Source organism: Micrasema longulum, unplaced genomic scaffold (assembly GCF_059751315.1).
Source record: "Micrasema longulum isolate JH-2025_06_02 unplaced genomic scaffold, ASM5975131v1 h1tg000191l, whole genome shotgun sequence".
Classification (NCBI taxonomy): Eukaryota; Metazoa; Arthropoda; class Insecta; order Trichoptera; family Brachycentridae; genus Micrasema; species Micrasema longulum.
Window position 1 is genome coordinate 1183917 of NW_028277396.1, and position 23601 is coordinate 1207517.

The following is a 23601-nucleotide window of genomic DNA, read 5'->3' on the forward strand; positions in this document are numbered from 1 at the left end:
GCAGGTAGGTGCGGGGCCGAGGATAAGCAACGCGTCTTGCCATTTATTCAATGCATTGTAAAGACAGCACTCGATTTTGCGAAAAATTCATGATTTAATTTGTCAATATTTTTTTGTACTATGCCACACAACGCGAATATGGAAAGGATTTTTTCCCTCGTGACATCTCAGTGGACAAAGGAAAGAAACAAATTGTCAGTTGAATCAATAAGAGAAATATTATTAACGAAGCACAATTTCAAACACATAACACATAAGTTAGTATTATACCTAGGGCTTTCAATATACATTGCAACAATCCCAACAAATCAATAATTTATGATTTTTTGCTTTTTCGAATATACTGCGTTATCTTTATTATTTTTTTATTTTTTTTACCTAAGTATGTCAAGTATTAAAATCCCAAAGTTATTATATAGAATAATGTATAAAACAACTGTGTAATACGAGTATGTATAGATATATTGTTATTATATTATCATATAGTATTGTAATAGAACACTATTATGTTTTTATGTTTATGTTTATAAAAGGCATTTGTGCCGTGTAAACACTAATAAATAAAATAAAATAACACGTGAAGAATTTTAGACAAAAAATTTCGGAGTAACAAATTTTATGAAAGCTGTTGCTGGTGGTAAAAATATAAGTGTTAATCTAAGACCCAGCTTATATAGTACAAAAGCAAAAAATAAGTACTTTTAACCACCTGCTTCTGGTTTTTCAATTTTAGCCCCTGGGGTACTATTCTAAATCTTCTCTACTCCTAGAGTAATTAGGTCATTTTTATTTTCTGCATGCAAATACTCTTTGCTTCATATTTATTTATTTATTTACATACATTAGATTATTGCACATTATTTGAGACATAAGTCCCAACTCCATGGGACTAAAAGTCCTGTGTTGAGATAGGACGACCAATATATGGCCACATTGATGATTAAACATAAAATTATGAATAAAGCTGTTTAAAAAAACAGAAAAAACTAATACTGTATGGTCAATTCAACCTAATTAAGTGTTTCGATAATACTTAAGGCCGCAATAATGCTCTAATGCCATGGGATTCTTTCCTGCAGGGCTACGGCAAACAACGTATACTGTGGGCGAACTACTGGCATATAGTAAAGTAAAAAAATATGTTTAAAATATTTACGCCAAGAAAAAGAAGCAAGGTTAACTATAAACAAATTATTATTTCTATATGGAATACGTCAACACAGATAATCATACCTAAATATGGGTAAAAATGCTAAAAAATACCTTTAAGAGCCGGACGGACGTGTTTTCGCGAATCGTATAAAATACCTAACTCACGCGTGCTCGCTAGCCCAGTTCCTCTCCTTACATCCATGGTCAATGGAAACAAACTAACATCCATGGACAACAATTGAACCGACAGAATGCGCCACGCAACTGGTAGTCGAGGTCCGCGATGTACCTATGTATGTCCTCGCGACTCACGGAGGACATATTATAATATCAGCTGTACCATGTCTAAGGATAAACCACGGGAGTCACATTGAACGAAATGTTCAGGAAACATAATTTTGTGGTTATACGATTTTCAAAACATCATTAATTTTTAACCAAATGAGATAATTTCAATCTATAAAACACTTTAAAGGTAACATAATGATTTTTTTTAATAATAATACCTACATATTAAAATACCGTATCTGGGACTACAAATGTTAGATTAGAATTAGAACAAAATGAACTTCCGATTTTTATTTCAACTTAAAAGGGCATTTTCACGCATAGAGGTAATATTATCATTGTTTTTACGACGAAAGTGGACTTCGGTGTTTTATCTTCGTTATATATATATATATATAATTCCTCTATACGTGTGATGTCGCTGAACTCCTCCTAAACGGCTTAACCAATTTACGTGCGGTTTTCGGAGAAATATTATTTTTTTTAGAAAAAAGAAATATTTGCGTTCTTATGATTTACCCAAATATTTAATTTTGAGGGCCATTTTCAACGAGTTGTAAATAACTCACTATTAGAAAATGGAATCAAGTTGGGGTAGAGTGGGATTTAAACCACGGACCTTTGGTCCGTGAGTCCGAGACACTAGCCACGGGACCACAACTCGATTAGATATAGATCTTTGCGCTGTGTGTGTTCGTAGATATTAAAATCTTCAGTCAAATATTTAAAAAAGAATTAAGGAGCATAAACATTTTATTCATTGATCTACCAGGGTTGCATTCGAGGAGAATGCATTTACAAAAAAATGGAAATATGTTGTTTTTTTGTGTATAAAAAAAGTTTGTTTTTGAATGTTTACAAACAGCATTCGTTTTTTGTGGATCTCAATCAGATTCTTTATTTAAATTCCTTATATTTTACATTTATTTATTTTTACTGGATTTTTGGTTATACTTAAATAATATTAAATTTAATGCATTCTTGAAAGTCGTATTCCTACATAAGTACACCCATATATTGGTGAGAAGACCAGAGTTTGACGTTTGCAAAAATAATGCCATATTTGAAAAAATATTTATTTTATGTTTCAATATTTAAATATGAACAATTTTTAGTTTTGGAATTTAATCACAAACAAGTACCTAGGTAAAAAAGTACGAAGGTTTTCACGGTCACTATAATCAATTTGTTTCTTTTTTGGGTGATACCGTGTGTGTTGGATTTGTTCCGACGTTTCGGCTACCATTGCAGGAGCAATGGTAACACCCAAAAAAGAAACAAATTAAGTACCTATGTACCTACTTATCAATAAAAAGTCTTCTTCCAAGGCAAGCCAACGTTCGGGCAGGACAAGGGCTGTCGGGTCAGCTAGTTTAAGTATAAAATAGCTTATTGCGATAATTTCTGCATTCTTAACTTTTAAACGGCAAAAGGTTGGCTTCCGCGTTTTATCCCTTAAGGTACAGATATAATATGTCAGTTATCATTTTTTAAAAAACCACATTTGTTTAAATGACACAAACTCATTCCAACAAATATTTACTTCTTTAATGTCAACTTCAAGTTGCTTTTAAAGTTACTTTAAAAAGGCACCAAATTTAAGTAAATTCATCAGATCTTTTTAAGCCTATTTATTTGTGCATTATTTCTGGATGTATAATATTACTGTGGTCCTTAATTCCCATTTGCTTGTAAGTTTAATTTAATGGGGGACCTAGAAAAGTGAACCTTTCCTCGTATCACGTTTGTCGTGAGAACCGCACTCAATCCAATTAGCAGGTGAAATGAGATAAACTTTGACATTATATCTCAGGTGACCTGCGTGATCTCAAATCCTTAATAATTACCGATTCCTAAGAAGACCTTAATTTGACTTTAAGTTTTGTCGTCAACAAATAATTACCCAGATATACATTTACCGACAAAAACTCGTTTCGAAATTGCTTCTCAATTGGTTTAGTACAGTGGTCGGCAAGCTCATTAGTCAAAAGAGCCAAAAATCAGCAGTACAACAATTAAGAATTCTTTTGAGAGCCAAATTTCTTTTTGTTTTGAAACATTTTTTCTTGAAAGCCAACGAACCTTATTAAGCAGCAGAAGATTTGCTTATTCACTCTCCATTAAAAAAAAAAAGAATTGACTATGGTAAAGAGCTTAAGCAATGAGGAACTTCAGCCCTATGGGAAATTGGATACAAAAAATGTACTCTTGCGCGCGGTAAAAATTAGAGCATTAAATTGTGTCGTGAAATTTCTTAAAAATGTACGAAAAAAAAAAAAAAAATTATTTTAATAAAAACGCACTACTTTGAATGGCGTCACTGGTTCAAGTGAACGATCCAATGATATGAAAGCATGGAAGGATATCCGGTTTGGTCACCGTAAACGAACCAATCGGAAGAACTGTCATAGAACATTCTCTGGCGTCACACGCGGAGTTATTTCAGAAACACAAAACTTTAAAAAATCATAGCGCTGATAATACGATATATAAAAATTTTAATTTAAAAAATTTGGCTTAGTTTAATATTTTATTAACAAATAAAAAAATTTAAAAAAGACACTGAACTTCCTCATTGTACAATTATGTTGATAATATTGATTACTAATTGCAAAGAATTCGATTTGTTTCTAGAAATGTCTACGCACAAAGCACTTCTTGGTGAATGGTTCAATAGTAAACTCGTATCTCGTGATCAATTTTCGCCTTCAAAATAGAAACAAAACCATTTCTCATTCCGCTTTTTACCCCATCAGTTTAAGAGGAAGTTTCTCTGTGCATTTAACGACAACATTTGCAATATCTTCGCCACGTGTTTGACCTATCAGTGACAATAATCCTAAAAGTTCTTCATTAGGACCGTTGACAATATGCGCGAAAAGTAAAATTTAGGCTGTGTGAGCCACACTCGAGTGGCAAAAGAGCCACATACGGCTCGCGAACCACGGTTTGCCGACCACTGGTGTAGTTGAATAAAATTATTGTGGTGAATTATATTTTAATGCAAATATTCTCAAAGATATTTGATTATTTATATTGAATCTTAATTAAGCAAACTTTGTTATTTAGACCACTTTATACAATAGTAAAAACAATGGCAGGTAATTCTATTTCAAGTTTGTTGTAAGTGCTTTTGCTTGTAATTTGTTTTATCTGTTTAAATTATATTATGTTTTTGAACCTGAAAAATAACTTTAATTTTTTTACTAGGTAGAGAAAAACCTACTTTTATTATAAATTTCTTCTGACAACTGCCAACACTATTTGCTTCAATTTGATTTGAAATAAAAAATTTCATAGGAACAAATATTAATTTTTAAAATATCAAATATTTATGTGTAACAATGGATTTGAAATGTAAATTTCATCAAAACAGCATGATGGTGACGAAAAATAATAGTTTTGCAAAGAATTGGTTGATTATTGTCATATTTTTATTAAAATTTTAAATTAAATCAATATAGGTATGCATAAAATCAATTAGATAAACTCAATAATTTATCTCAAATTTTGAAAAAAAACTATGCATACCGTACTTTTCTTTGACTCTTTTAAATTCAATAGCAGTATATTGCAGTTAAGTTTTTTTTAATTTTTCAAAATATGCAGTAAATGGAGATTGCCGTTCGTTTTTTTTTAATATCATATGTCTTAAGTATAGTATAAATAAGGGTAAAATCAAGTTTTTTTTTTTTAAATTCCACCTCACGATAATTAAATTCCAAATACAAAAACGATAGTAAATAATAAATTGTACAAAACCGACCAAGAACATTTTGTAAATTATAAAATGATGTTTTTAACAATATTGAGGAACATCGTGATAAATCCGTTTTGTTTATTTTAGATGCCGATCGCTGCGGACTCCAGCTAATATATTAGTCTGCAATCTCGCCATTAGTGATTTCATGATGATATCCAAGATGCCCATCTTCGTCTACAACTCCATATTCCTGGGGCCAACCCTTGGCACGACAGGTAACCCCGTGTCACATTATTTCGACGACTCATTGCTCTCGCTGGTTTCTTTTAGATGCCGATCTCTTCGGACACCTGCCAATATCCTCGTGGTCAATCTTGCGTTCAGTGACTTAATGATGATGTGTGAGATGCCAGCTTTCGTTTACAACTCTATTCACTTGGGTCCAGCGACTGGGCAGAGAGGTAACGATTGCAATTCAGCTTAGAGCTGCTAGACTTGGCTTGTTAAGTAGCTGTGTCTGAGTCCTGAGCTTCTACAAATATCTGAGCCATAGTCTAAACCCCTTAGCTTTCCAAAACATCATCATTGCTACTTGTACTTATCTTCTTTACCCGAAATAACCATTAGTTTACATTCCTTAGTACCTTATGCATGACAGTCAGTTGTAATTAATATTTTCCTTGTAGTTCGTTTGGTCTGTGCTAAGTCCCACATTTAAAATATAATATTGACTCGTTAGCTCTTATAGTAATTACTATTGCAAGTCAGTTTGTATGAAATGCCATAACTTCTACTTAATTATCAAATACATTTATATTTGATATAAATATATGTTTTCCCATAAACATTACTATTATATATACCTACTTTACATTACATACTAATAAAACAATAAAGTATTTAGTGCAATATAAATATTTCACCTACTTTACAAGGGACCAACTACATAGATATAGTAAAAATATCAACTGCATACATTGAAGGTTACTTACTCAGTGAACTGCATTATGTTATTAAATTAACCCACTGCATAGTCCTACTAAATGAACCAACTGCATACATAGTTATACTTACTGAATCAACTCCCTGGGTCCCGATTACAATGGGAAGTTAACATTTATCTTCAATTTTATCTACAAAGTAAAATTAAGTTTTCTGTATGAAAAGCAGAATATGCATACAATTTTTTCTGGTCAACATTTTCAATTATAGGTTCCCGACGAAGATACTTTAAATTTCCATGCAAATATACTCATGTTCGTACACATATATCGGTTTTTCTTTATAGACAGTCGAAGATAACTCTGTTAACTTCCAATTATAATCGGGGCCACTGGTGTTATTTTATTAACCTACTATACAGTTTTACTAAATTAACCCTACTGCCCAGGTATACTTCATGAACCAACTGCATCCATAAGTATACTAACTGAATCAACTCCCTGTGGTGGTATTCTGAATCTTCTCTACCCCCTAGAGAGTGGTAAATTCGGGGATTTTTTTTTTTTTAATACAACGACTGTTTGCTTCATATAATGGCCACACTGATAATGAAACGTCAAATGACGTATAAAACTGTTTAAAAAACAGAAAACGCCAGTGCGGTTTGGTTAATTCAACATCATAAAGTTTTTTGAGTAGTGCTTAAGGTCGCACTAATGTTCTTAATGAAAATCGTTATGTTTGATTTCAAGTGTTAATATTTATTTAACGTTTAATCATCAGTGTGGTTAAATATGAAGCAAAATGTAAACGCATACAAAAAAAATGTTATTTAATTACTCTCTAGGAGATAGAGAAGATTCAGAATACCACCACTGGTGTTATTTTATTAACCTACTGTACAGTTATATTATATAAACCTACTGCACAGTTATACTAAATGAACCAACTGCATACATGGTTATACTAACTGACTCAACTCCCTAGTGTTATTAAATTAACCTACTGTACAGTTATATTATATAAACCTACAGTTATACTAAATGAACCAACTGCATACATGGTTATACTAACTGACTCAACTCCCTAGTGTTATTAAATTAACCTACTGTACAGCTATATTATATAAACCTACAGTTATACTAAATGAACCAACTGCATACATGGTTATACTAACTGACTCAACTCCCTAGTGTTATTAAATTAACCTACTGTACAGTTATATTATATAAACCTACAGTTATACTAAATGAACCAACTGCATACATGGTTATACTAACTGACTCAACTCCCTAGTGTTATTAAATTAACCTACTGTACAGTTATATTATATAAACCTACAGTTATACTAAATGAACCAACTGCATACATGGTTATACTAACTGACTCAACTCCCTAGTGTTATTAAATTAACCTACTGTACAGTTATATTATATAAACCTAAAGTTATACTAAATGAACCAACTGCATACATGGTTATACTAACTGACTCAACTCCCTAGTGTTATTAAATTAACCTACTGTACAGTTATATTATATAAACCTACAGTTATACTAAATGAACCAACTGCATACATGGTTATACTAACTGACTCAACTCCTTAGTGTTATTGAATTAACCTACTGTACAGTTATATTATATAAACCTACAGTTATACTAAATGAACCAACTGCATACATGGTTATACTAACTGACTCAACTCCCTAGTGTTATTAAATTAACCTACTGCACAGTTATACTAAATTAAACAACTGCATAATTATACTAAACAAACCAATTGCATTGTTATAATAAATGAACCAACTGCATAGTTACCGTAAAGTGGGTTGACTTTGGCCCTGGGGGTATACTTTGTCTAAAAATAAAAAATATATATTAAACAGCTATATCTCGGTCCCCATTCCTACAAAGACGTTATTTAGCCATTCTATCAGTTTTGAACAAGCAACACACCATTGTTCCAAAGCTGTAAGATAAACTCAGTCACGTATGAATTTCGTTAAAAAAGTGTATCAACAAAGTATGTGTGCAAACACTGCGTATTATCATATAAACAGGTATGTAAACGTTTCTTATATCTGGAATTTATGAGAGATGTGATATCGTGCAATAATTTTGTGTTGAAATATAATACAAAAATTAAAATAATTTATCAACACAATATCATACGTTTTTGGCAGAAATATGATTTTTTTACCCAACTTTGGCCCTTGCCAAAGTATCTCCAAACAAGAATTTGAATATTTAGATGTTGTGAACAACCATAATTTTGTTTGAATAATTAAAACTATTAAAGGATCTTCAGTTATGAAATAAAGTATGCATATTTTTGCAGTTGAAATTCCCAAAATGTATCTTAGGTGCCTAGGAGTTGGAACATATGCTGGGTCAAAAAAAAGGGTTACATCAAATAGTAAAATAGCTCCACGAATAAAGGAAATGCGTATTGAAGCTGGGAAAGTTAATTTGATTTCTGATATCACTAATATGTACCATAAATAATCAACCTGCCCCATTACTCTTAAACAAAAGGCTACCAGAGTCTTAAGTTCATCTTCACCTGAACCAGAAAATATTTTTTCGTTAAAAGATTTGTATAATTCCAATGGCCCGTTACAATTCCCAGACAAAGAAGTGGAAGGCCCAGGAAGCGTTTTAAAACTTCAATGTTAGATGGCACACCCAGAGTATCAAACACATCCCTAACACATTTACTTACGAGTACAAAATAAAGATGCAATTGATTAGCTCCATGCAGAAAACTCTGAAAATGGCCGGACGAGGAAAATGATGTTTTTTTATTCCTGGGATGAAATTGTTAAAAAATAAGGCCTCTGAAAAACAATCATTTCGAAAAAAAAAATTTGAGAGAATGAAATATCAAAATATTGGGAAATTTAGCTGTTTCCTTATCATTATAAAAATACCCTACATATAACTTAAGTGATTTAACGAAGAAAACATTTTTACTTCACTTATATTTCGTCTTTCAAATTATGTATTTAGTTTTGAATTAGCTTGTATCTGAGGACATAAGTCTCTTTGGCGGTGCCCACATACACGGGAAAATCGCTCGTTGTTGAATAAAAAAAATTGCTCGAAAGAGCTCTCTGGTAACCCAAGCATATTTGTGCTGAAAGAATTTCGGGGCATTTAAATATATTTCTTGTTGTTAAATTTTATCTAATATTTGTGTACGAATACTTTTAAGATAAAATAACGATGAGTTTACTTTATTCCGCACAAAAATGAAAAAAAATTACCCTAAAATATATTTTTTAATTATATTGGGAATACTTTAACCCAAATTTTAGAACTAAATTATATCGCTATTATACTTAAATGCTGAAATTAAAAAAAAAAACAGTTTACTAAGAATTTTTCTACTAACGTAAAAATAATCAACAAATCGTCATGTACAAGTTTAATTTTATTTAATGTTCTTTGGAATCAAAGCAAATTTTGGGCCAAAGCCACCTCATCTTTCGGTACACTAAATAAACCAATTACAGTAGAACACATTTCGGAAGAATCGCGGTTGTATAGTAGGTACGGTAATTATAATAAGCGTATAAACAACAAAAATATAAAAATAATGCGAATATACAAGAATAGTATAAAATTAATGATATTCGTAATAATTAAAACAACTAAACTAATAACATTGCAACACAAATTGAAATAAGCACTGTCAAAAAAAACACTTAAAACCTCTCGTTCATATTTAACGGAAAATAGATACTTTTAGTAAAATAAATTTAGGTACATAGGTAGATAAAAATTGTTCATTAAAAAATCTTATAGTAATGATAATCTTATAAATACAAATTCTTATAATAATGATTAATTTTGACAAAGCTATCGAATAAACCAAAGCGAAAAATAACGAAATTATAACATATTGATTATATAAACTAAGAAATATAAGAAAAATATATTGTAAAAGAAGATAGAATAATAATTTAAACACATTTTTTAAATAAAAGAAATATAAACAATCATAGAAAGTACTGTTTGATCACAAAAAATATTAAACAGAATTAATCAGTAAGCAGTTTGTACAATCAATAATTTGAATCTTAAACGAGAATAGCAGTCATTCGCCAATTTATCAAATTATTTTTAATATTTAAAGCATTAACTTTGTGGTTAAACATTTTACTTAATGTTATTAAATATTTTTATATAACCACTTAGCGACTTTTCAATGTCTACCGGTTTCGAGACGTACCTGTCTCTTCGTCAGGACACCAATTAAACCTGCATGCAAAACCCACTATACATCTTCACCATAGTTGTTGCGCAAAAATCACCAAATACCCAACATGCCATGCATTTTAAAAGGCAATTCTTACATGCACTGATTAGGTCATAAAAATATTTTATGTTGTGGGAGAAATAGTTGGAAAAAGAGGGAGGGAATAAAAGGAGGGGCTTGATTTTAATAGTTATAGGGTGATTATTCCAATGTATACCATGACAATTATTAACAGTGCATTTTAGGGTTGCCTGTTGGTTTAATTGGTGTCCTGACAAAGAGACGGGTACTACTAACTATGGTTATTTACCCCGTTCTAAGACAGTCAAAAAAATATAAAAAACAGTAATCAATATATAGAAACAGTTATAAGGATAGAGGACAAAGTGAAAAACAAAGTAAAAAATGGAGTAAAAACATATTAAAAAATGTTGTAAAAATATAGTAAAAATGTAGTAAAAAAACGAAGCGAAAACATTATAAAAAAAATAAATAAATGTAGTGAAAACATAGTAAAAAAACATTAAAAATATATAAATATGTATATTAAAATATTTTAAAACTCAGTAAAATGCGAAACAAAAACAGAATACATAGTAAGAAACATATTTAAAGTCATAGTAAAAAAAATAATGTATGTGTATAGCAAAAAGCATATTTAAAAAAAACATAGCAAAATACCGAGTAGAAAGAGAAAAAAACATATTAAAAATAAAGTAAAAGATGTAATAAAAAAATTTAAATAGTTAAAACAAATTAAAAAGTCATGAGGATCTTAAAAAATTAAAGCAGTTAAATAAAATCGGTTAAATACAAATATTTAATAGCATTTGAAAACTCCCCTATTTTTGTTTCTTCTTATGTATCGAGCAGAATTATATTATTTATTTTATTATTACATTATTATCTTTGTTATATTTTATTAGTATATTTTTTTTCATATTAAAATTCATGTTCAAGTTTTAATAGGTATCACCGTGTGCAATCTTCCGAAATGTGTTCTACTCTTCTTGGTTATACTCAATGAACATACAATAAATCTCAAATAAAATAAACTGAATTTACTGAACAAGATTTATAAAAATGATGTCCATATTTATATAATACATATTTTTTACCACGTAATACGTGATTACAATAAGGAAACACATTATTTGTATATATAATATGCTTGTTACCATATTAAATAATACTGTGTAATTAATATTTTCGTAACTTTTCTTTAGCTTAATAATTGAATAAAGTGTATTCTAATATTGGTAATGATTAAAAATGCTTTAAGCAGTGTAGTTATTTTATATATTGTAGGATTATTTGTTTAGTAACTAAGTGCTTACTATTTATATTTTAGAAATTAAACAGTGCAAACACGTGTATACTATCAATATTATTAAAAAATTGTTTTCATTTTTCTATAATTTTTATATACAATAGGATTTTTTTAGTACAAAGTTAATCGTTCTAATAAGGACTGAACAGGGTTGAAAATTAAATTTAAATATTTCAAATGCCTGGGTGTTTTGTGCTATGGATTCACCACTCTAATTGGGCCTTGTTGTGATGTAAAAACGTAAATAAAAAAATGTCACTTATTTTATTTTTTTTATTTCTTCTATGCTTATTTGCTTTAGTCAGATTTTGAATTATTTTAAGAAATGTGTTAGTTATCGGGTAATTAAATTTAAGATAAGCATATTAAACAATTTGGCGGAAAAATAATCTTCGCATCTTTGACCAAATGTTGTATTTAAGTCAGAAATATTGACAATTATATTATTTCTTGTCCTTGTTATGGCGGCCTCCGTGGTGTAGTGGTCAAGACGCTTAACTCACAGACGGAAGGTTCCGGGTTCGATTCCCGGTGAGAACACAAAAATTAAAATGTGATTTTTCTCAAGCTTGGGTGTTCTGTGATGTAATTCACCACTGTAATTGGGCCTCCTGGCCTGTTGTGGTGCAAAAATAAAAAATAAATAAAAAATAAAAATAAAAATATGTTTATGTCCCTGAGCAGGAAAATGACGATGTCCATGTCTAAATCCACCTTGAAGAATACTTTTAGCGTTTATTAGGCATATCTCATGCTCAAAAAAGACTTTAAAGATTTCTATAAATGGTGATCTTATTGGTACCTTGAGAATAACTTTTATAGTGCCTTTTTGTACTTTTATACTAGAATAATGCTGGAAAGGACTTTTTAAATGTCGTTTTTAGAAATTAATCAGAGGAATGGAATTGTTTCGAATGAAATTGAAAACGTACCGCATCTACACTAAATTCAGGATTCCGGCAGACGGAAGAAACACACAACGGCTATCTAGCAGAGCACTCATGTAAAGCAATCTGAAAAATTTCAGCAGTCATTCACCAGATTTTTAGTTGTCGCAAGGCTAAATCTTTTGAGCCGTTAAGAGGGAAAATGCATAACGGAGAAGGCTATTTCAATTCAATCCCCACTGAAGTACACCTGCCAGGTATTGTTGAAAAGTAAATGTTTTCAACTCCGATTTATAGTTAAAAGTCGGAAATTTTATGAGTATTGAAAATGACTCATCGTAAAATTTTATCGTCCAAAAGTTATCAATAAAGAAGCGTTCACAAGAGAACAATACAATATTGTCCTGCCCCAACATCGGAACTATCGTCTTCCGACAATTCCAAGTCCCGTGGGGTCGAGGCTATTCACGGAACTGGGACAAGACAAGGTATTGTCCTCGTGTAAACCCAGCTTTAAGCATTTATTTATAACTCTTTATAGTGTAATTTTTTTATGTGATTTTATATATTTTTCAGCTTGCAATATATACGGGTTCGTCGGTGGCTTATCAGGTACAGTATCCATCGGCACTCTTGCCGCCATCGCCTTCGACCGCTACAGTGTAGTGGTGTACCCCCTAGAGCCCCTCCGCTCCATCACGGGCCTGAGGGCCAAGCTGTCCGTGGTCCTGGTCTGGCTCTACGGGGGCTTCTTCGCCATCATCCCCGCCTTGGACATCGGCCTCGGGCGCTATGTTCCCGAAGGCTACCTCACCAGCTGCAGTTTCGACTATCTCTCTGACGACAGAAACCACAAGATATTCATATTCGCATTTTTTCTCGCCGCTTGGGTTCTTCCATTTGTAATTATCTTCTTCTGCTACGCCAAAATTCTACGCGTCGTCATAGCCACTAGAAATATCGGCAGAAAGGTGACCGGAAGCGTGCGACTATCGTCCAAGCACTGCAAAGAAAAGGAGAAGATGAAGACTGAGTTGAAGTTAGCGGGAATCGTTATCTGTGTAATAGGCCTATTCTTCGCGGCTTGGACGCCCTACTCCATCGTGGCTCTCATGGGTATCTCTGGGTACAAGCACTTAATCAAACCTATTATATCTATGATTCCCGCGATGTGCTGCAAGTTGGCTAGTTGTATCGACCCTTTCGTGTATGTTGTAACCCATCCAAAATTTCGGCAGGAGTGTGAGAATTTACTTCTTTCCAAAAAGGAGAGACGTCGCCGGAGTACCGTCCGCCAGGGTTGGTCCGTCGATCAGCAAAACCACAGATTGCAGAGTACCATAAGGGACCACGAAATAACGAGCGAGGACGATGTGGAGGTGGTGGAGATGGGGAAAGTCCCCTTTGGTAAGAAGCAGGTGTCCATGGAACCGAGCGCGGATGCCTCCTCCAGGCGCGGTCTTGGCCACAGCGTCACTCCGGCGGTTGAATGTATCAAGACTATCTCTACCCACTGTGTGACGAAGGGAATCGACATTAGTGAGCTCCCTAAAACGATAGACGGTAACGAGGATCTGCAACCCCCCTCGTGGTACGTCAAGCCGCAATTTATGCAGCGACCCAACAGCATTAAAAAGGTCGTGCAAAAAATCCAACGAATGAAATCCGAAGATTCGATTACTACTTGAAACCCCATTTTAAAACCAAGGACAAAATGTTTTTTTGCAAAACGTAAAAGACGTCTAAACGCTAACATATCTCGCACTATTTATTCCTTTATCGTAAAGTTAATCAATATTAACTGCGAAGAATTCCCAGTTGTAAATCATCTCAAAGCCGGTAATCGCGAAATTTGAATGAAACGCTGGGATACATACTACACATGTTATGTTTTCGCAAAGCTCTGTCACAAGTGGAATATATGAACGGAGAGAAGCCATATTTTGAAAGAGAATTATGAATTGAACACAGAACGAAATGCCTACAAAGTGTATTAAAAATAAAGCCAACAAAATGTTTGGTTGATATTTTGCACACAGTTGCACGTTATTATGCTAACCACTATCGGATTCAAAAGCGCAGAATTATTTTTTGTGATTTTTTATGTTTGTGACTACATTTTTGTACATTATGATTTTATATTTAAAAATAGATAAGAACGCTTTTCGGTGGTAACATACAAGTTCTTTTAAATTAAAGTTACCATATGAAAGACATACAAGACATACATAAGACATAAAATGATAAATAAATATTATTACCATTCAACTGCCAATAGGATTTTACAAATATTGGATGTTTCAAATCTATTGCAAGACGGGTTTTAGAAACAATTAGACAAATTTAACTTTTTTTTTAGGAACTTTTCAGGTTTGACTATTTTCGGTTAATTTTCTGTGATATAATGTACTGTTTTTTTCAAATTTAAAAGTATTTCCTTTATTTTGGATTTCCATCCTTTTGGAATTAAGATTTTTTGTATGTTATTTTTTACACTATACAATCGATCAGATTATCCAAACAATTCCTTTAATATTCACAAGAACCTTTTTACGCGGAGAATACGTTCCACACCTTACTGTAAAAAACACTATGTAAAAAAGGTTTACCACAAAAACAATATTTGATAGATTTTCTCGTAAAAAAATCGATTCTGGATTCTAAAAAAATAATTTGCTTAATCCTGTAAAGTTTTTTTTTCTTAAATATAACATGGTAATAAAATATTTTTTTTAAATGGTAATAAAAAATATTTACTATAACTATCATATATTATACACTAAGTAAGTAAAAGAGCTGTGTGGGGCATACAACAATAAATAGTATAATCATATTGCTATTAATCATTGTTAAATTAACGGTCAAAAAAACTTTTTATTTTATTTTTGGGCCGTGTTATTTCGAAGCCGTATAAAATGAGGTTCCAGCGTGTTTTTCTAATTTTTTAATCGATTATTTTATAAACTAAAATAAATATTCTCAATGTCACATATCACTTTTATCTGGTAAACGCAAATGTATATATATCGTTATTTTTCCGACGAATGTTTTAAGATTAATAGGTTTTATTTGTAGAGCGTTGTTTAATCTGACAGGTTTTCTGTTTTAGATATAAATCTAAGAATTTTCTCAAGACTGTACATTATTTTTCTCTTTTAAAATCTATGATTCTATTGTACAGGCGGGGCAAAAGGTATGCTCGGGTTTTGAGGAGCAATAAAAAAACTACTGACCTTGTAGACATGCTTTTTTTATTAGATTTGTTAGTTCTAACAGTTTATTTTCACGTAGTTTTGAAAATTATTTCTTCAAGATGGTGGCCTTCAGCAGCAATATAATGTTGTAGTAGTTGTAGTCGATTTCTGAAACTTCTGGCAGTGTTTTGGCACATATCGCCTCTTACGGAGTTACCGTGGGTTGGTGTCGGACTAGAACTGAAAATTTTGTTTGTTAACAGCACCAGAAAGGTGAAAATGGACCTCGTCAGTTCTCCAAAAGTTTCAGGGATTCGGTTGAGCATTTCTTGACAGACTAAGGCGGTTTACATAATCAAGAGGTGTAATTTCCTGAGCGAGCATGATCTCGTAGGCCTCTGAGCAGAGCGCCTGGGTGACTTTTCGACTGCTGCCCTCACCAAGGCCACATTTTCGCGTGTTGTTGCAGTTCTGGGTCTTCCAACTACACGAAGCGTTGCTGTGGATCCAGTTTCTTCTAAAGCACGAACCCAGCGTCTAATCGTCTTTCCATCGGGGATCGAAATGTTGCGCGGAATGTTGAAACGCAAGCGCATGGCTCTCTGCGTCGCGATGACAGAACGGCCATTTTGTAAAAAAGTTGCGGCGGCGAAGCCACGATACTCTCCGGTCCAAACCATGATGCGCTCTGAAAACGGTAGAGCGTAAGGGTCACAATGAGACCCTGCCCAACTCCCTACCCTTTCCACCGGCCGCAGCGGATTTTTAAAACCCGGGCATACCCTTTGCCCCATCTGTATATTGTCTTGTTGACAAAAAAAAAATTCCCGTAAAATACTACTCTTGGTAAAATTTTTGTAGGAAAACTGTATGGGGAAATCTAATTAAAGAAATCTTCATAATGAAAATTTATTGTATTTCATGAATGTTATGTCAACTTCTAAATGATACAATCGCGAGAATGAATAAAATCGAAGATGTAAAATGTAGACGGCTATTTTAAATGTTATAATTTATATCGGAAAATTCAATTTCCACTTTCCATCGAGCTGTCGATAAATTCTTCAGTGAGTTATTACATTGCTATTTAAATTATTAAGAAAACGAATGTCTATCAAAACGTATATTTAATTTCTTTGTCGATTAGCATGGAACGAGGGGTTTGTGCTAATAAAATCCTAAAACAAATATTCATTCCTCCCCTGTTCCTATTAACTCTATTAGTACAAGTTCGTGTTCTTAATAAAATTATTTAACTAATATTAGTTCTAAGAAATGTATTTTTTACATGGTATGGGATGTGTTAATAGCGAGCTTTCATAAAAAGCTTGGTACTTTTATGAATGTGTACATTCTTGGGGGAAAATTATGCTTAAAAGCACTTAAAGTTTACAGGGTGTCTATAACATGTATGTATATAAAGTGGGCCGTATTTTGGTACTGATTATAAAATTGAGCTTTTTCTATGCTTAGTCAATTCACATTCTTCGTTCGTGTTTTTCAAATAGTAATAATTATAATCTATTCTGATAATTTTTCCGTAATCTGCTAGAAGTGTGGTAAAACTAGTCTATCAAAGAGATTTTATGGCATTTGATTTACTATCGCCTGAGTTTTTTATTGTTATTTTCTAAATTTGTGTGTGTTTTTTCTTATTTATTAGCTATTTTTATTTTACAAGAGTTGTATCAGTCCGTTGATTTAAACCCTTCTTATCTGTATTTGTTTTTTTTTCTGAAAAATAAATTCCTATTATTTTGAGCAATAAAACGTGCGTTTAAATATAATAATCGTTTCCGTTTTCTAAAAGCAATAAACACCAAAAACTCGTTATTTTCATCATTTTCGTGGGTATTCCATTTTCATAATTTGTGTAACTATTTGCTTTCAATAAAAAAATAAATAACTGATTCAGTGAAATAATTATTTTTTAAATAAGTAAGCAGAAAACGGTGAGAGATTGCATTTTAAACAGTGTTTTACTAAACACAGTCATTGATTACAGAGATATTGAAATTTTTATCAAAGTTGGGTGACTTTATACAACAAAATACGCAATATGTGTGTGACGTCTAATCTTTGTGACGTTGTTTTCATGTGCTTAAATATTCTTTCTCGATAGGCACATAAAATTCAAGATAGATTCCGTGTAAAACAGCTCCAGAGAGACAAATTACCCTAATTGATATTATAAAGTCGATCCTTTCTTGTTAATCCACAAGAGATACATTTGCTGCCGAAACTCCTTCCTGGCGGCGCGCCGCGTGACGTCAGCACACCTTCCATGTGCTGTTAAGAGACGTAAACCAAGAAGTCGTTTTATTTACGACGAAAATTACCGGCCCTCGCATTTTTCTCTGAGATTTCATAAGAATTTTACGTTGCCTTACCCAAGTACGTACGATACTTTCTGTAACCTTCTTCGTCTATACAAAAGTTCATTTAAATTATGAATGATTTTAATAAAAACCTTCCCAAGCTATAACTCAATTCTATATTTCTTGATAAATCAACAAAATGGAATCTTAAAATACCCTCCTTTAAATTGCTTTGTTCTGCAATGAAAACTGATCAAGATTATAATTTCAGAAAAGGCCATGGAGGGTGAAATTTTTGGTTTATAAAATAATTCAAAATTTTACTACAGAAAAAATTGTACGGTTATTTTCTCAGTAGATTTCCTGTTTAAGTAGATTTTTGTTGGCAGAAATGAATTAAATACAAAATGTTTTTTATTTAAATAACTTCGCTAAACCACGGTTATAAGAATATTATTTAAAATAAAACTATTTTCATGTGTTTTTTGACAATATTCTTAATGAAGTTATTCGTAGATGTGTGAAAATACTATTTATCAATGAGGCCTATATATTTTTGGTTTTAACAATTCTAAATATTACTAGTGTAAATCTTAAATAGTATTTTGAGAAAGGTTTTGAATGTTGTCTCGGTTTAAAAAATAAAATCTTTCGTTACATAAAACCTGTTATGTTAGGTAATTTGTAGGACATAAAATAATATGGGCCAAGTATGTATACGTGTAATGTAGGTATCTTTATTTTTTTACGACAGGGTTTCATACAGTTTTCACACCGAATCCCATAGGTAATTAATAAAATTTTCACCGCATTTGGTAAACGTGAAATGAAAGAGCTCGTAATAACTACCCCATCATTTTAAAGCTCGAAGCCGACATTTTGGGTTAAATCTAAGTTTATATTTGTATAGGCAATTTATGATAAAAACTGTACGATAGTTTTACAGATATTTCTTGTCACATACCAATAAAGTTTGAAGTTACGTTACAAATAATGAAAAATCTGGTAGTTAATAACTAGTGAAGAGATTTTCTCTAATGCCCTTAATTTATCGTGTAGAACCTTATAATAAAAGAGCAGCACTTCTTGTAATGGATTTAAGTCATTTGTATTGTTTTTATTGTACTATGAACAACTATTTTCGCGTGTTACTTGTTTTAAAATTAATGTCTGTCTGTTGAATGTTAGCAAATTATGTCCTTATTTAATAATAATTGCGTTTATTTGTTAGTGTTAAAAAACCTACACGTTTGTTGTGAGTGTTATATTTTTTTAATTTTAAACTATGTAGTAAGATTGTCAAAAAGTGAGATTGTGTGGCTTATTAATAAGTTAGTTTCGAGTTAAAAAAGAGAATTATAAATGTTTCATTTGAAGTTTTTAGAAAAAACATATCGTTTTAAAATGTTTCTGATAAAATAAGAATAAATTAGATTTTCTATGTGTTGTGTGAAAAAAAATCACCACCTTGTTACTCATTTGAATTACAAATAATCCACAAGGTTTTAAGTATGTCCAAACGTTTGTAAACAAGCAGAATTTCCTCCCCAGGGAGTTATTTAGATCTAAATTTGTTGCATCAGAGATGGAAGACATTATGAGAACGGAATATGGAAGACTAAGCATTTACAGGGCTAATGACCTGTCATTAGCTAGTTTAAGTGGTCACTTTACACACTATTTAACATTCACCATTCTGCCTATGTTTGGACATCCCTATTTCCTCAACTCTTCCATCTGTTGACTTCTTACTCCACTGACTGTTTACTTCACAAAAGTTAACAGATGTAAGAAGGAAGTTGAGTTAGTGTGGATGTTTAAAAATAGGCAGAATGGTGAATGTTACGTGTGTGTAAAGGGGACACTTAAACCAGCCAATGAAATGTATTAAGCCCTGTAAATGTCTAGACTTCCATATTCTCTTCTCAAAATGTTTTCCCTCTGTTGAAATAAATTTAAATATGAATAATTTCCTAGGGAGGAAATCCAGCCAGTCTGCAAGCATTTGGACATACTCAAACATTGTTAAATTTATTTTTCCCTACGTATAGATTTGGAAGACCAAAGATATTTGCCTAGTTGCGATAAATTGTATTATTTCTAAAAATACACTATTTCTTAAACATTTTATATGTATCTATTATCGAAAGTTTGTTTTTTTAGGTACTAGCTTGACTTAGTAACATCTCAATTTTAACTTAATTTTTATACATTTTAAATGTAATATACAATTATCTGTAAAATCTAATATTGTAATATAAGTCCTTAAATGCCCTGTGGCGTAATAGTGAGCGTGTTAACCGACCAAACATAACGTTTTGGTTTCGCTTCCTGACTGGGTCGAAATTAAATATTTTTAACTGCAACCTTAATTACGAGATTATATTACATTTTTTTTCATGTAGCCTTTTACCCCACAAGGTCTGGCCTAAGGTCAATTAAACTGTTTGTCGCAATGTAATTAAAATATCATACTTTCAAACAATTGAATTTTAATTTTAATTAACTTCGTTTTCATGATACGATTATTTTCATTTTTTTTTATATCTGTACCTCAGAGGCAGACGGATGCAAATCCAAACGTCAAATGTTCAACCAAAGCCTAGAGAATCTACTTTCTCTAAGTGATTTCTAATAATTTATACCATTCATTTGTATTTTCAGTATCTTAATACATCGGTTCTTTCATTAAAAGAGTTACATTTCTTCAAAATCAATGGACATTATCATAAACTGGATACGAAAATCTAAATGTCATTTCATCAAATTCTGGATTTGCATCCGTCTGCCTCTGAGGTACAAATATTTACATATCGTACTTCTGTTTAATCAAAACCAAAAAAAATATTTTTCTGTTAGCATCAACATGTAAACAAGGTGTATTTTTCGCATACACTCACCAGGACAAGAATATAATGAATGAAAATAAAAAAGTACACATTATGGATTATTTATTTTTGAAATTGAAAAACTCGCTAAAAAAATAACAAAAGTAATATTATCTTTTGCATCTTTAGTTAATTATCGTGGTATCTTGTCGATCATTAATGTTATTATTTTTTTTATTTATTCTGTGATTTTTGTATTTTCCCTCTTTGTCGTATTTCAATCATGTCCGTATTGCAACACTTAATGAATAACTCAGTTATCATTTGTATTAAATGTAATATTTATACAGAACATCGATCATCCAGTTCATCGAGTCAGAAAAAAAAGAATTATCCAGATTATGACTTTTTAATCATAATAAATATTCATTTATTGCTTTTCTTTGTTGTCCATCAAATGATTACTTCTTTTAGTTTGTTCATTATGTTTTATAATATTCCTATATGTAAAAATATAAGTCACTATAGTAATTGTTCATAATAGTGATATAATAGTAGGGTGGCTGAGTTTTTTGTGTTAACGTGTCACAAAAAGAGTAACACTAAATTAATGTAAGAATGAAGTTTATGTAAGGCGAAAAAGCTATTTCTGTAATAAAATGTATTTTATTTTTTAAAATATACCACACAAGATAGATCTCAACAAAGACGAAGAAAATATATTTAAAATGGATTTAGTCCAGGATTTACAGAGCTTTTAATTGGTTAAATTGATCAATGAAAAAGTTTAGTGATTTAAAAAAATACTATCCTTGTGGTATTATACTAGGTACTATTAATTTAATATTGTGAAACATATTTCTTATTATTTTGACGACACTGTGATTTTTAAACTTCGATTTAAAATTATGTTTATTTTAGGACCACAAAAATTAAAAATTATATCATCCAAATATTTTCGTGAAAATGGGAAAAGTGTGTTGTTTTATATTATTTACTGAATCGGCATTAACATAGTGGACTAACATGATGGTATTTATTAAATAAAGTACTTTTTTATGAGACCACTTAAAATTATTTCGGGTCATTATTATAATTATTGTTCTGGATAGCACAGATTTTCCATATTCCATAGTTGTTTGTAAACTCTATACTCATGTAGATAGAAAGATCTGTGCTTTCCAAAACTCTATATTACAATATAATCTACAGAAGTGCTCCAAAATAAGTTTACCGTCATCACTCTCATTCCTTCTCCGCACCTAATGATGCATAGGACACTGTATTAGTACACCAACCGCAACGTGTTTTAATCATTTTTGTTATATGAAGGTGGTTCGGGTGTCAGTCCAGGAACTATGAAATATTCTAGTGCAAAAACACCTCTTTATATAAATACATGGAAAATGGGACCCAAAACCTCTCGCATGGTGGGCAAACGCACTAACCATTAGACCGCTAGGCGAAAAATTATTTATTTTGAAAATTTTGTCACAAAAGTCAATATTATACAATATGTAAAGTGATCACTTAAACCACCTGATTACAGATCATGAGCTTTGTAAATGCAAGTGGATTATTTCATCATACTTTTTACATTCAATCCACTCTGCCCATTTTGTTGAAAATGCAACATTTATTTAACTTAACCTAATTTTAAGTGCTTCTGACTCGATTTTTTTCCTGTATAGTCTAACGGGCGTTTATCATTGGCAAATTTATTTGTGAATCATAACGACATTTATTTATTTTCGACATTAACGGTTACAGTTTTATTACATATACCAGGCATGTAATAAAACTGTTACACTTACGACTATTTTTATATTATTTTTGTATATTTTAGAGAAGTTTTGCAGTACCATTAAATGCCCGTATTGCATCGAAGAAATAATGGAATGGACGCAGCAAACTCCGGTGACAACTGTCATCAAGCGGAGGCAATTCGGTTGGGTAAGCCATATGAAGCAAAGCAAGCAAAGAGTGTACTCTTGACAAACGTTTTATTTTAATAATTTTTGCAATGAAAAACTTACCAACAACTATAATCATAAAAAAATACAACATTTTTATAAATAAAAGAATATATTGTTAATGGGTGACCAATACTAAAAGCAAATTCAAATCAGTTCTAGAAACTATTCACAAAATGCTTATCTTAACATCAAACTACATAATAATAATTGTCTTCAAAGTGCTCATTGTAATTGCCCAAAACTGGATAGGACAGACAATGTCAAATACTGAGGAGTTATTATTGATTTAAATTTAAAGTGGAAACTGCAGATTGAAAATATTACTAATAAACTTAAGAGATTAACGTAAATATTCGAAACAATTTGAAATATAATTAATGTACAGGAACTTTTAAAGATTTATTTTGCATTGTGCCAATCAATTTTGGAGTACGGTATAATCAGTTGGTGTGGTGCGAGTGACACAGTTTTAAATAGTGTATTTGTTTCACAAAAATCCATAATTAAAACAATACTCAGAGTCCCGATACAGACATCTACTGAAGAAATATTCCATAAATCACAACTTATGACACCAAAACAATTATACGCTAAAACAATACTCATTTATAGATTCAAAAACTACTCTTACTCAAATGAAAGACATAACCCCCATAATACATCACATACAAATAATATAATCACTAGATCCTCAACACATAGACAACTTAAACAAATACAAACC

The 23601-nt window shown here is 31.4% G+C and overlaps 1 protein-coding gene across 1 annotated transcript in view; it reads left to right on the plus strand.

The window, feature by feature from the left end:
• The window catches only part of LOC148283836 (opsin-2-like), a 74782-nt gene extending 60533 nt beyond the window's left edge, over positions 1–14249 (plus strand). The window contains exons 3-4 of the mRNA XM_088243158.1: positions 5288–5418; positions 13138–14249. Of these exons, the coding sequence (XP_088099284.1) occupies positions 5288–5418; positions 13138–14249 (1243 nt within the window). The remainder of the gene's footprint in view (positions 1–5287; positions 5419–13137) is intronic.
• Positions 14250–23601: the final 9352 nt, after the last annotated feature.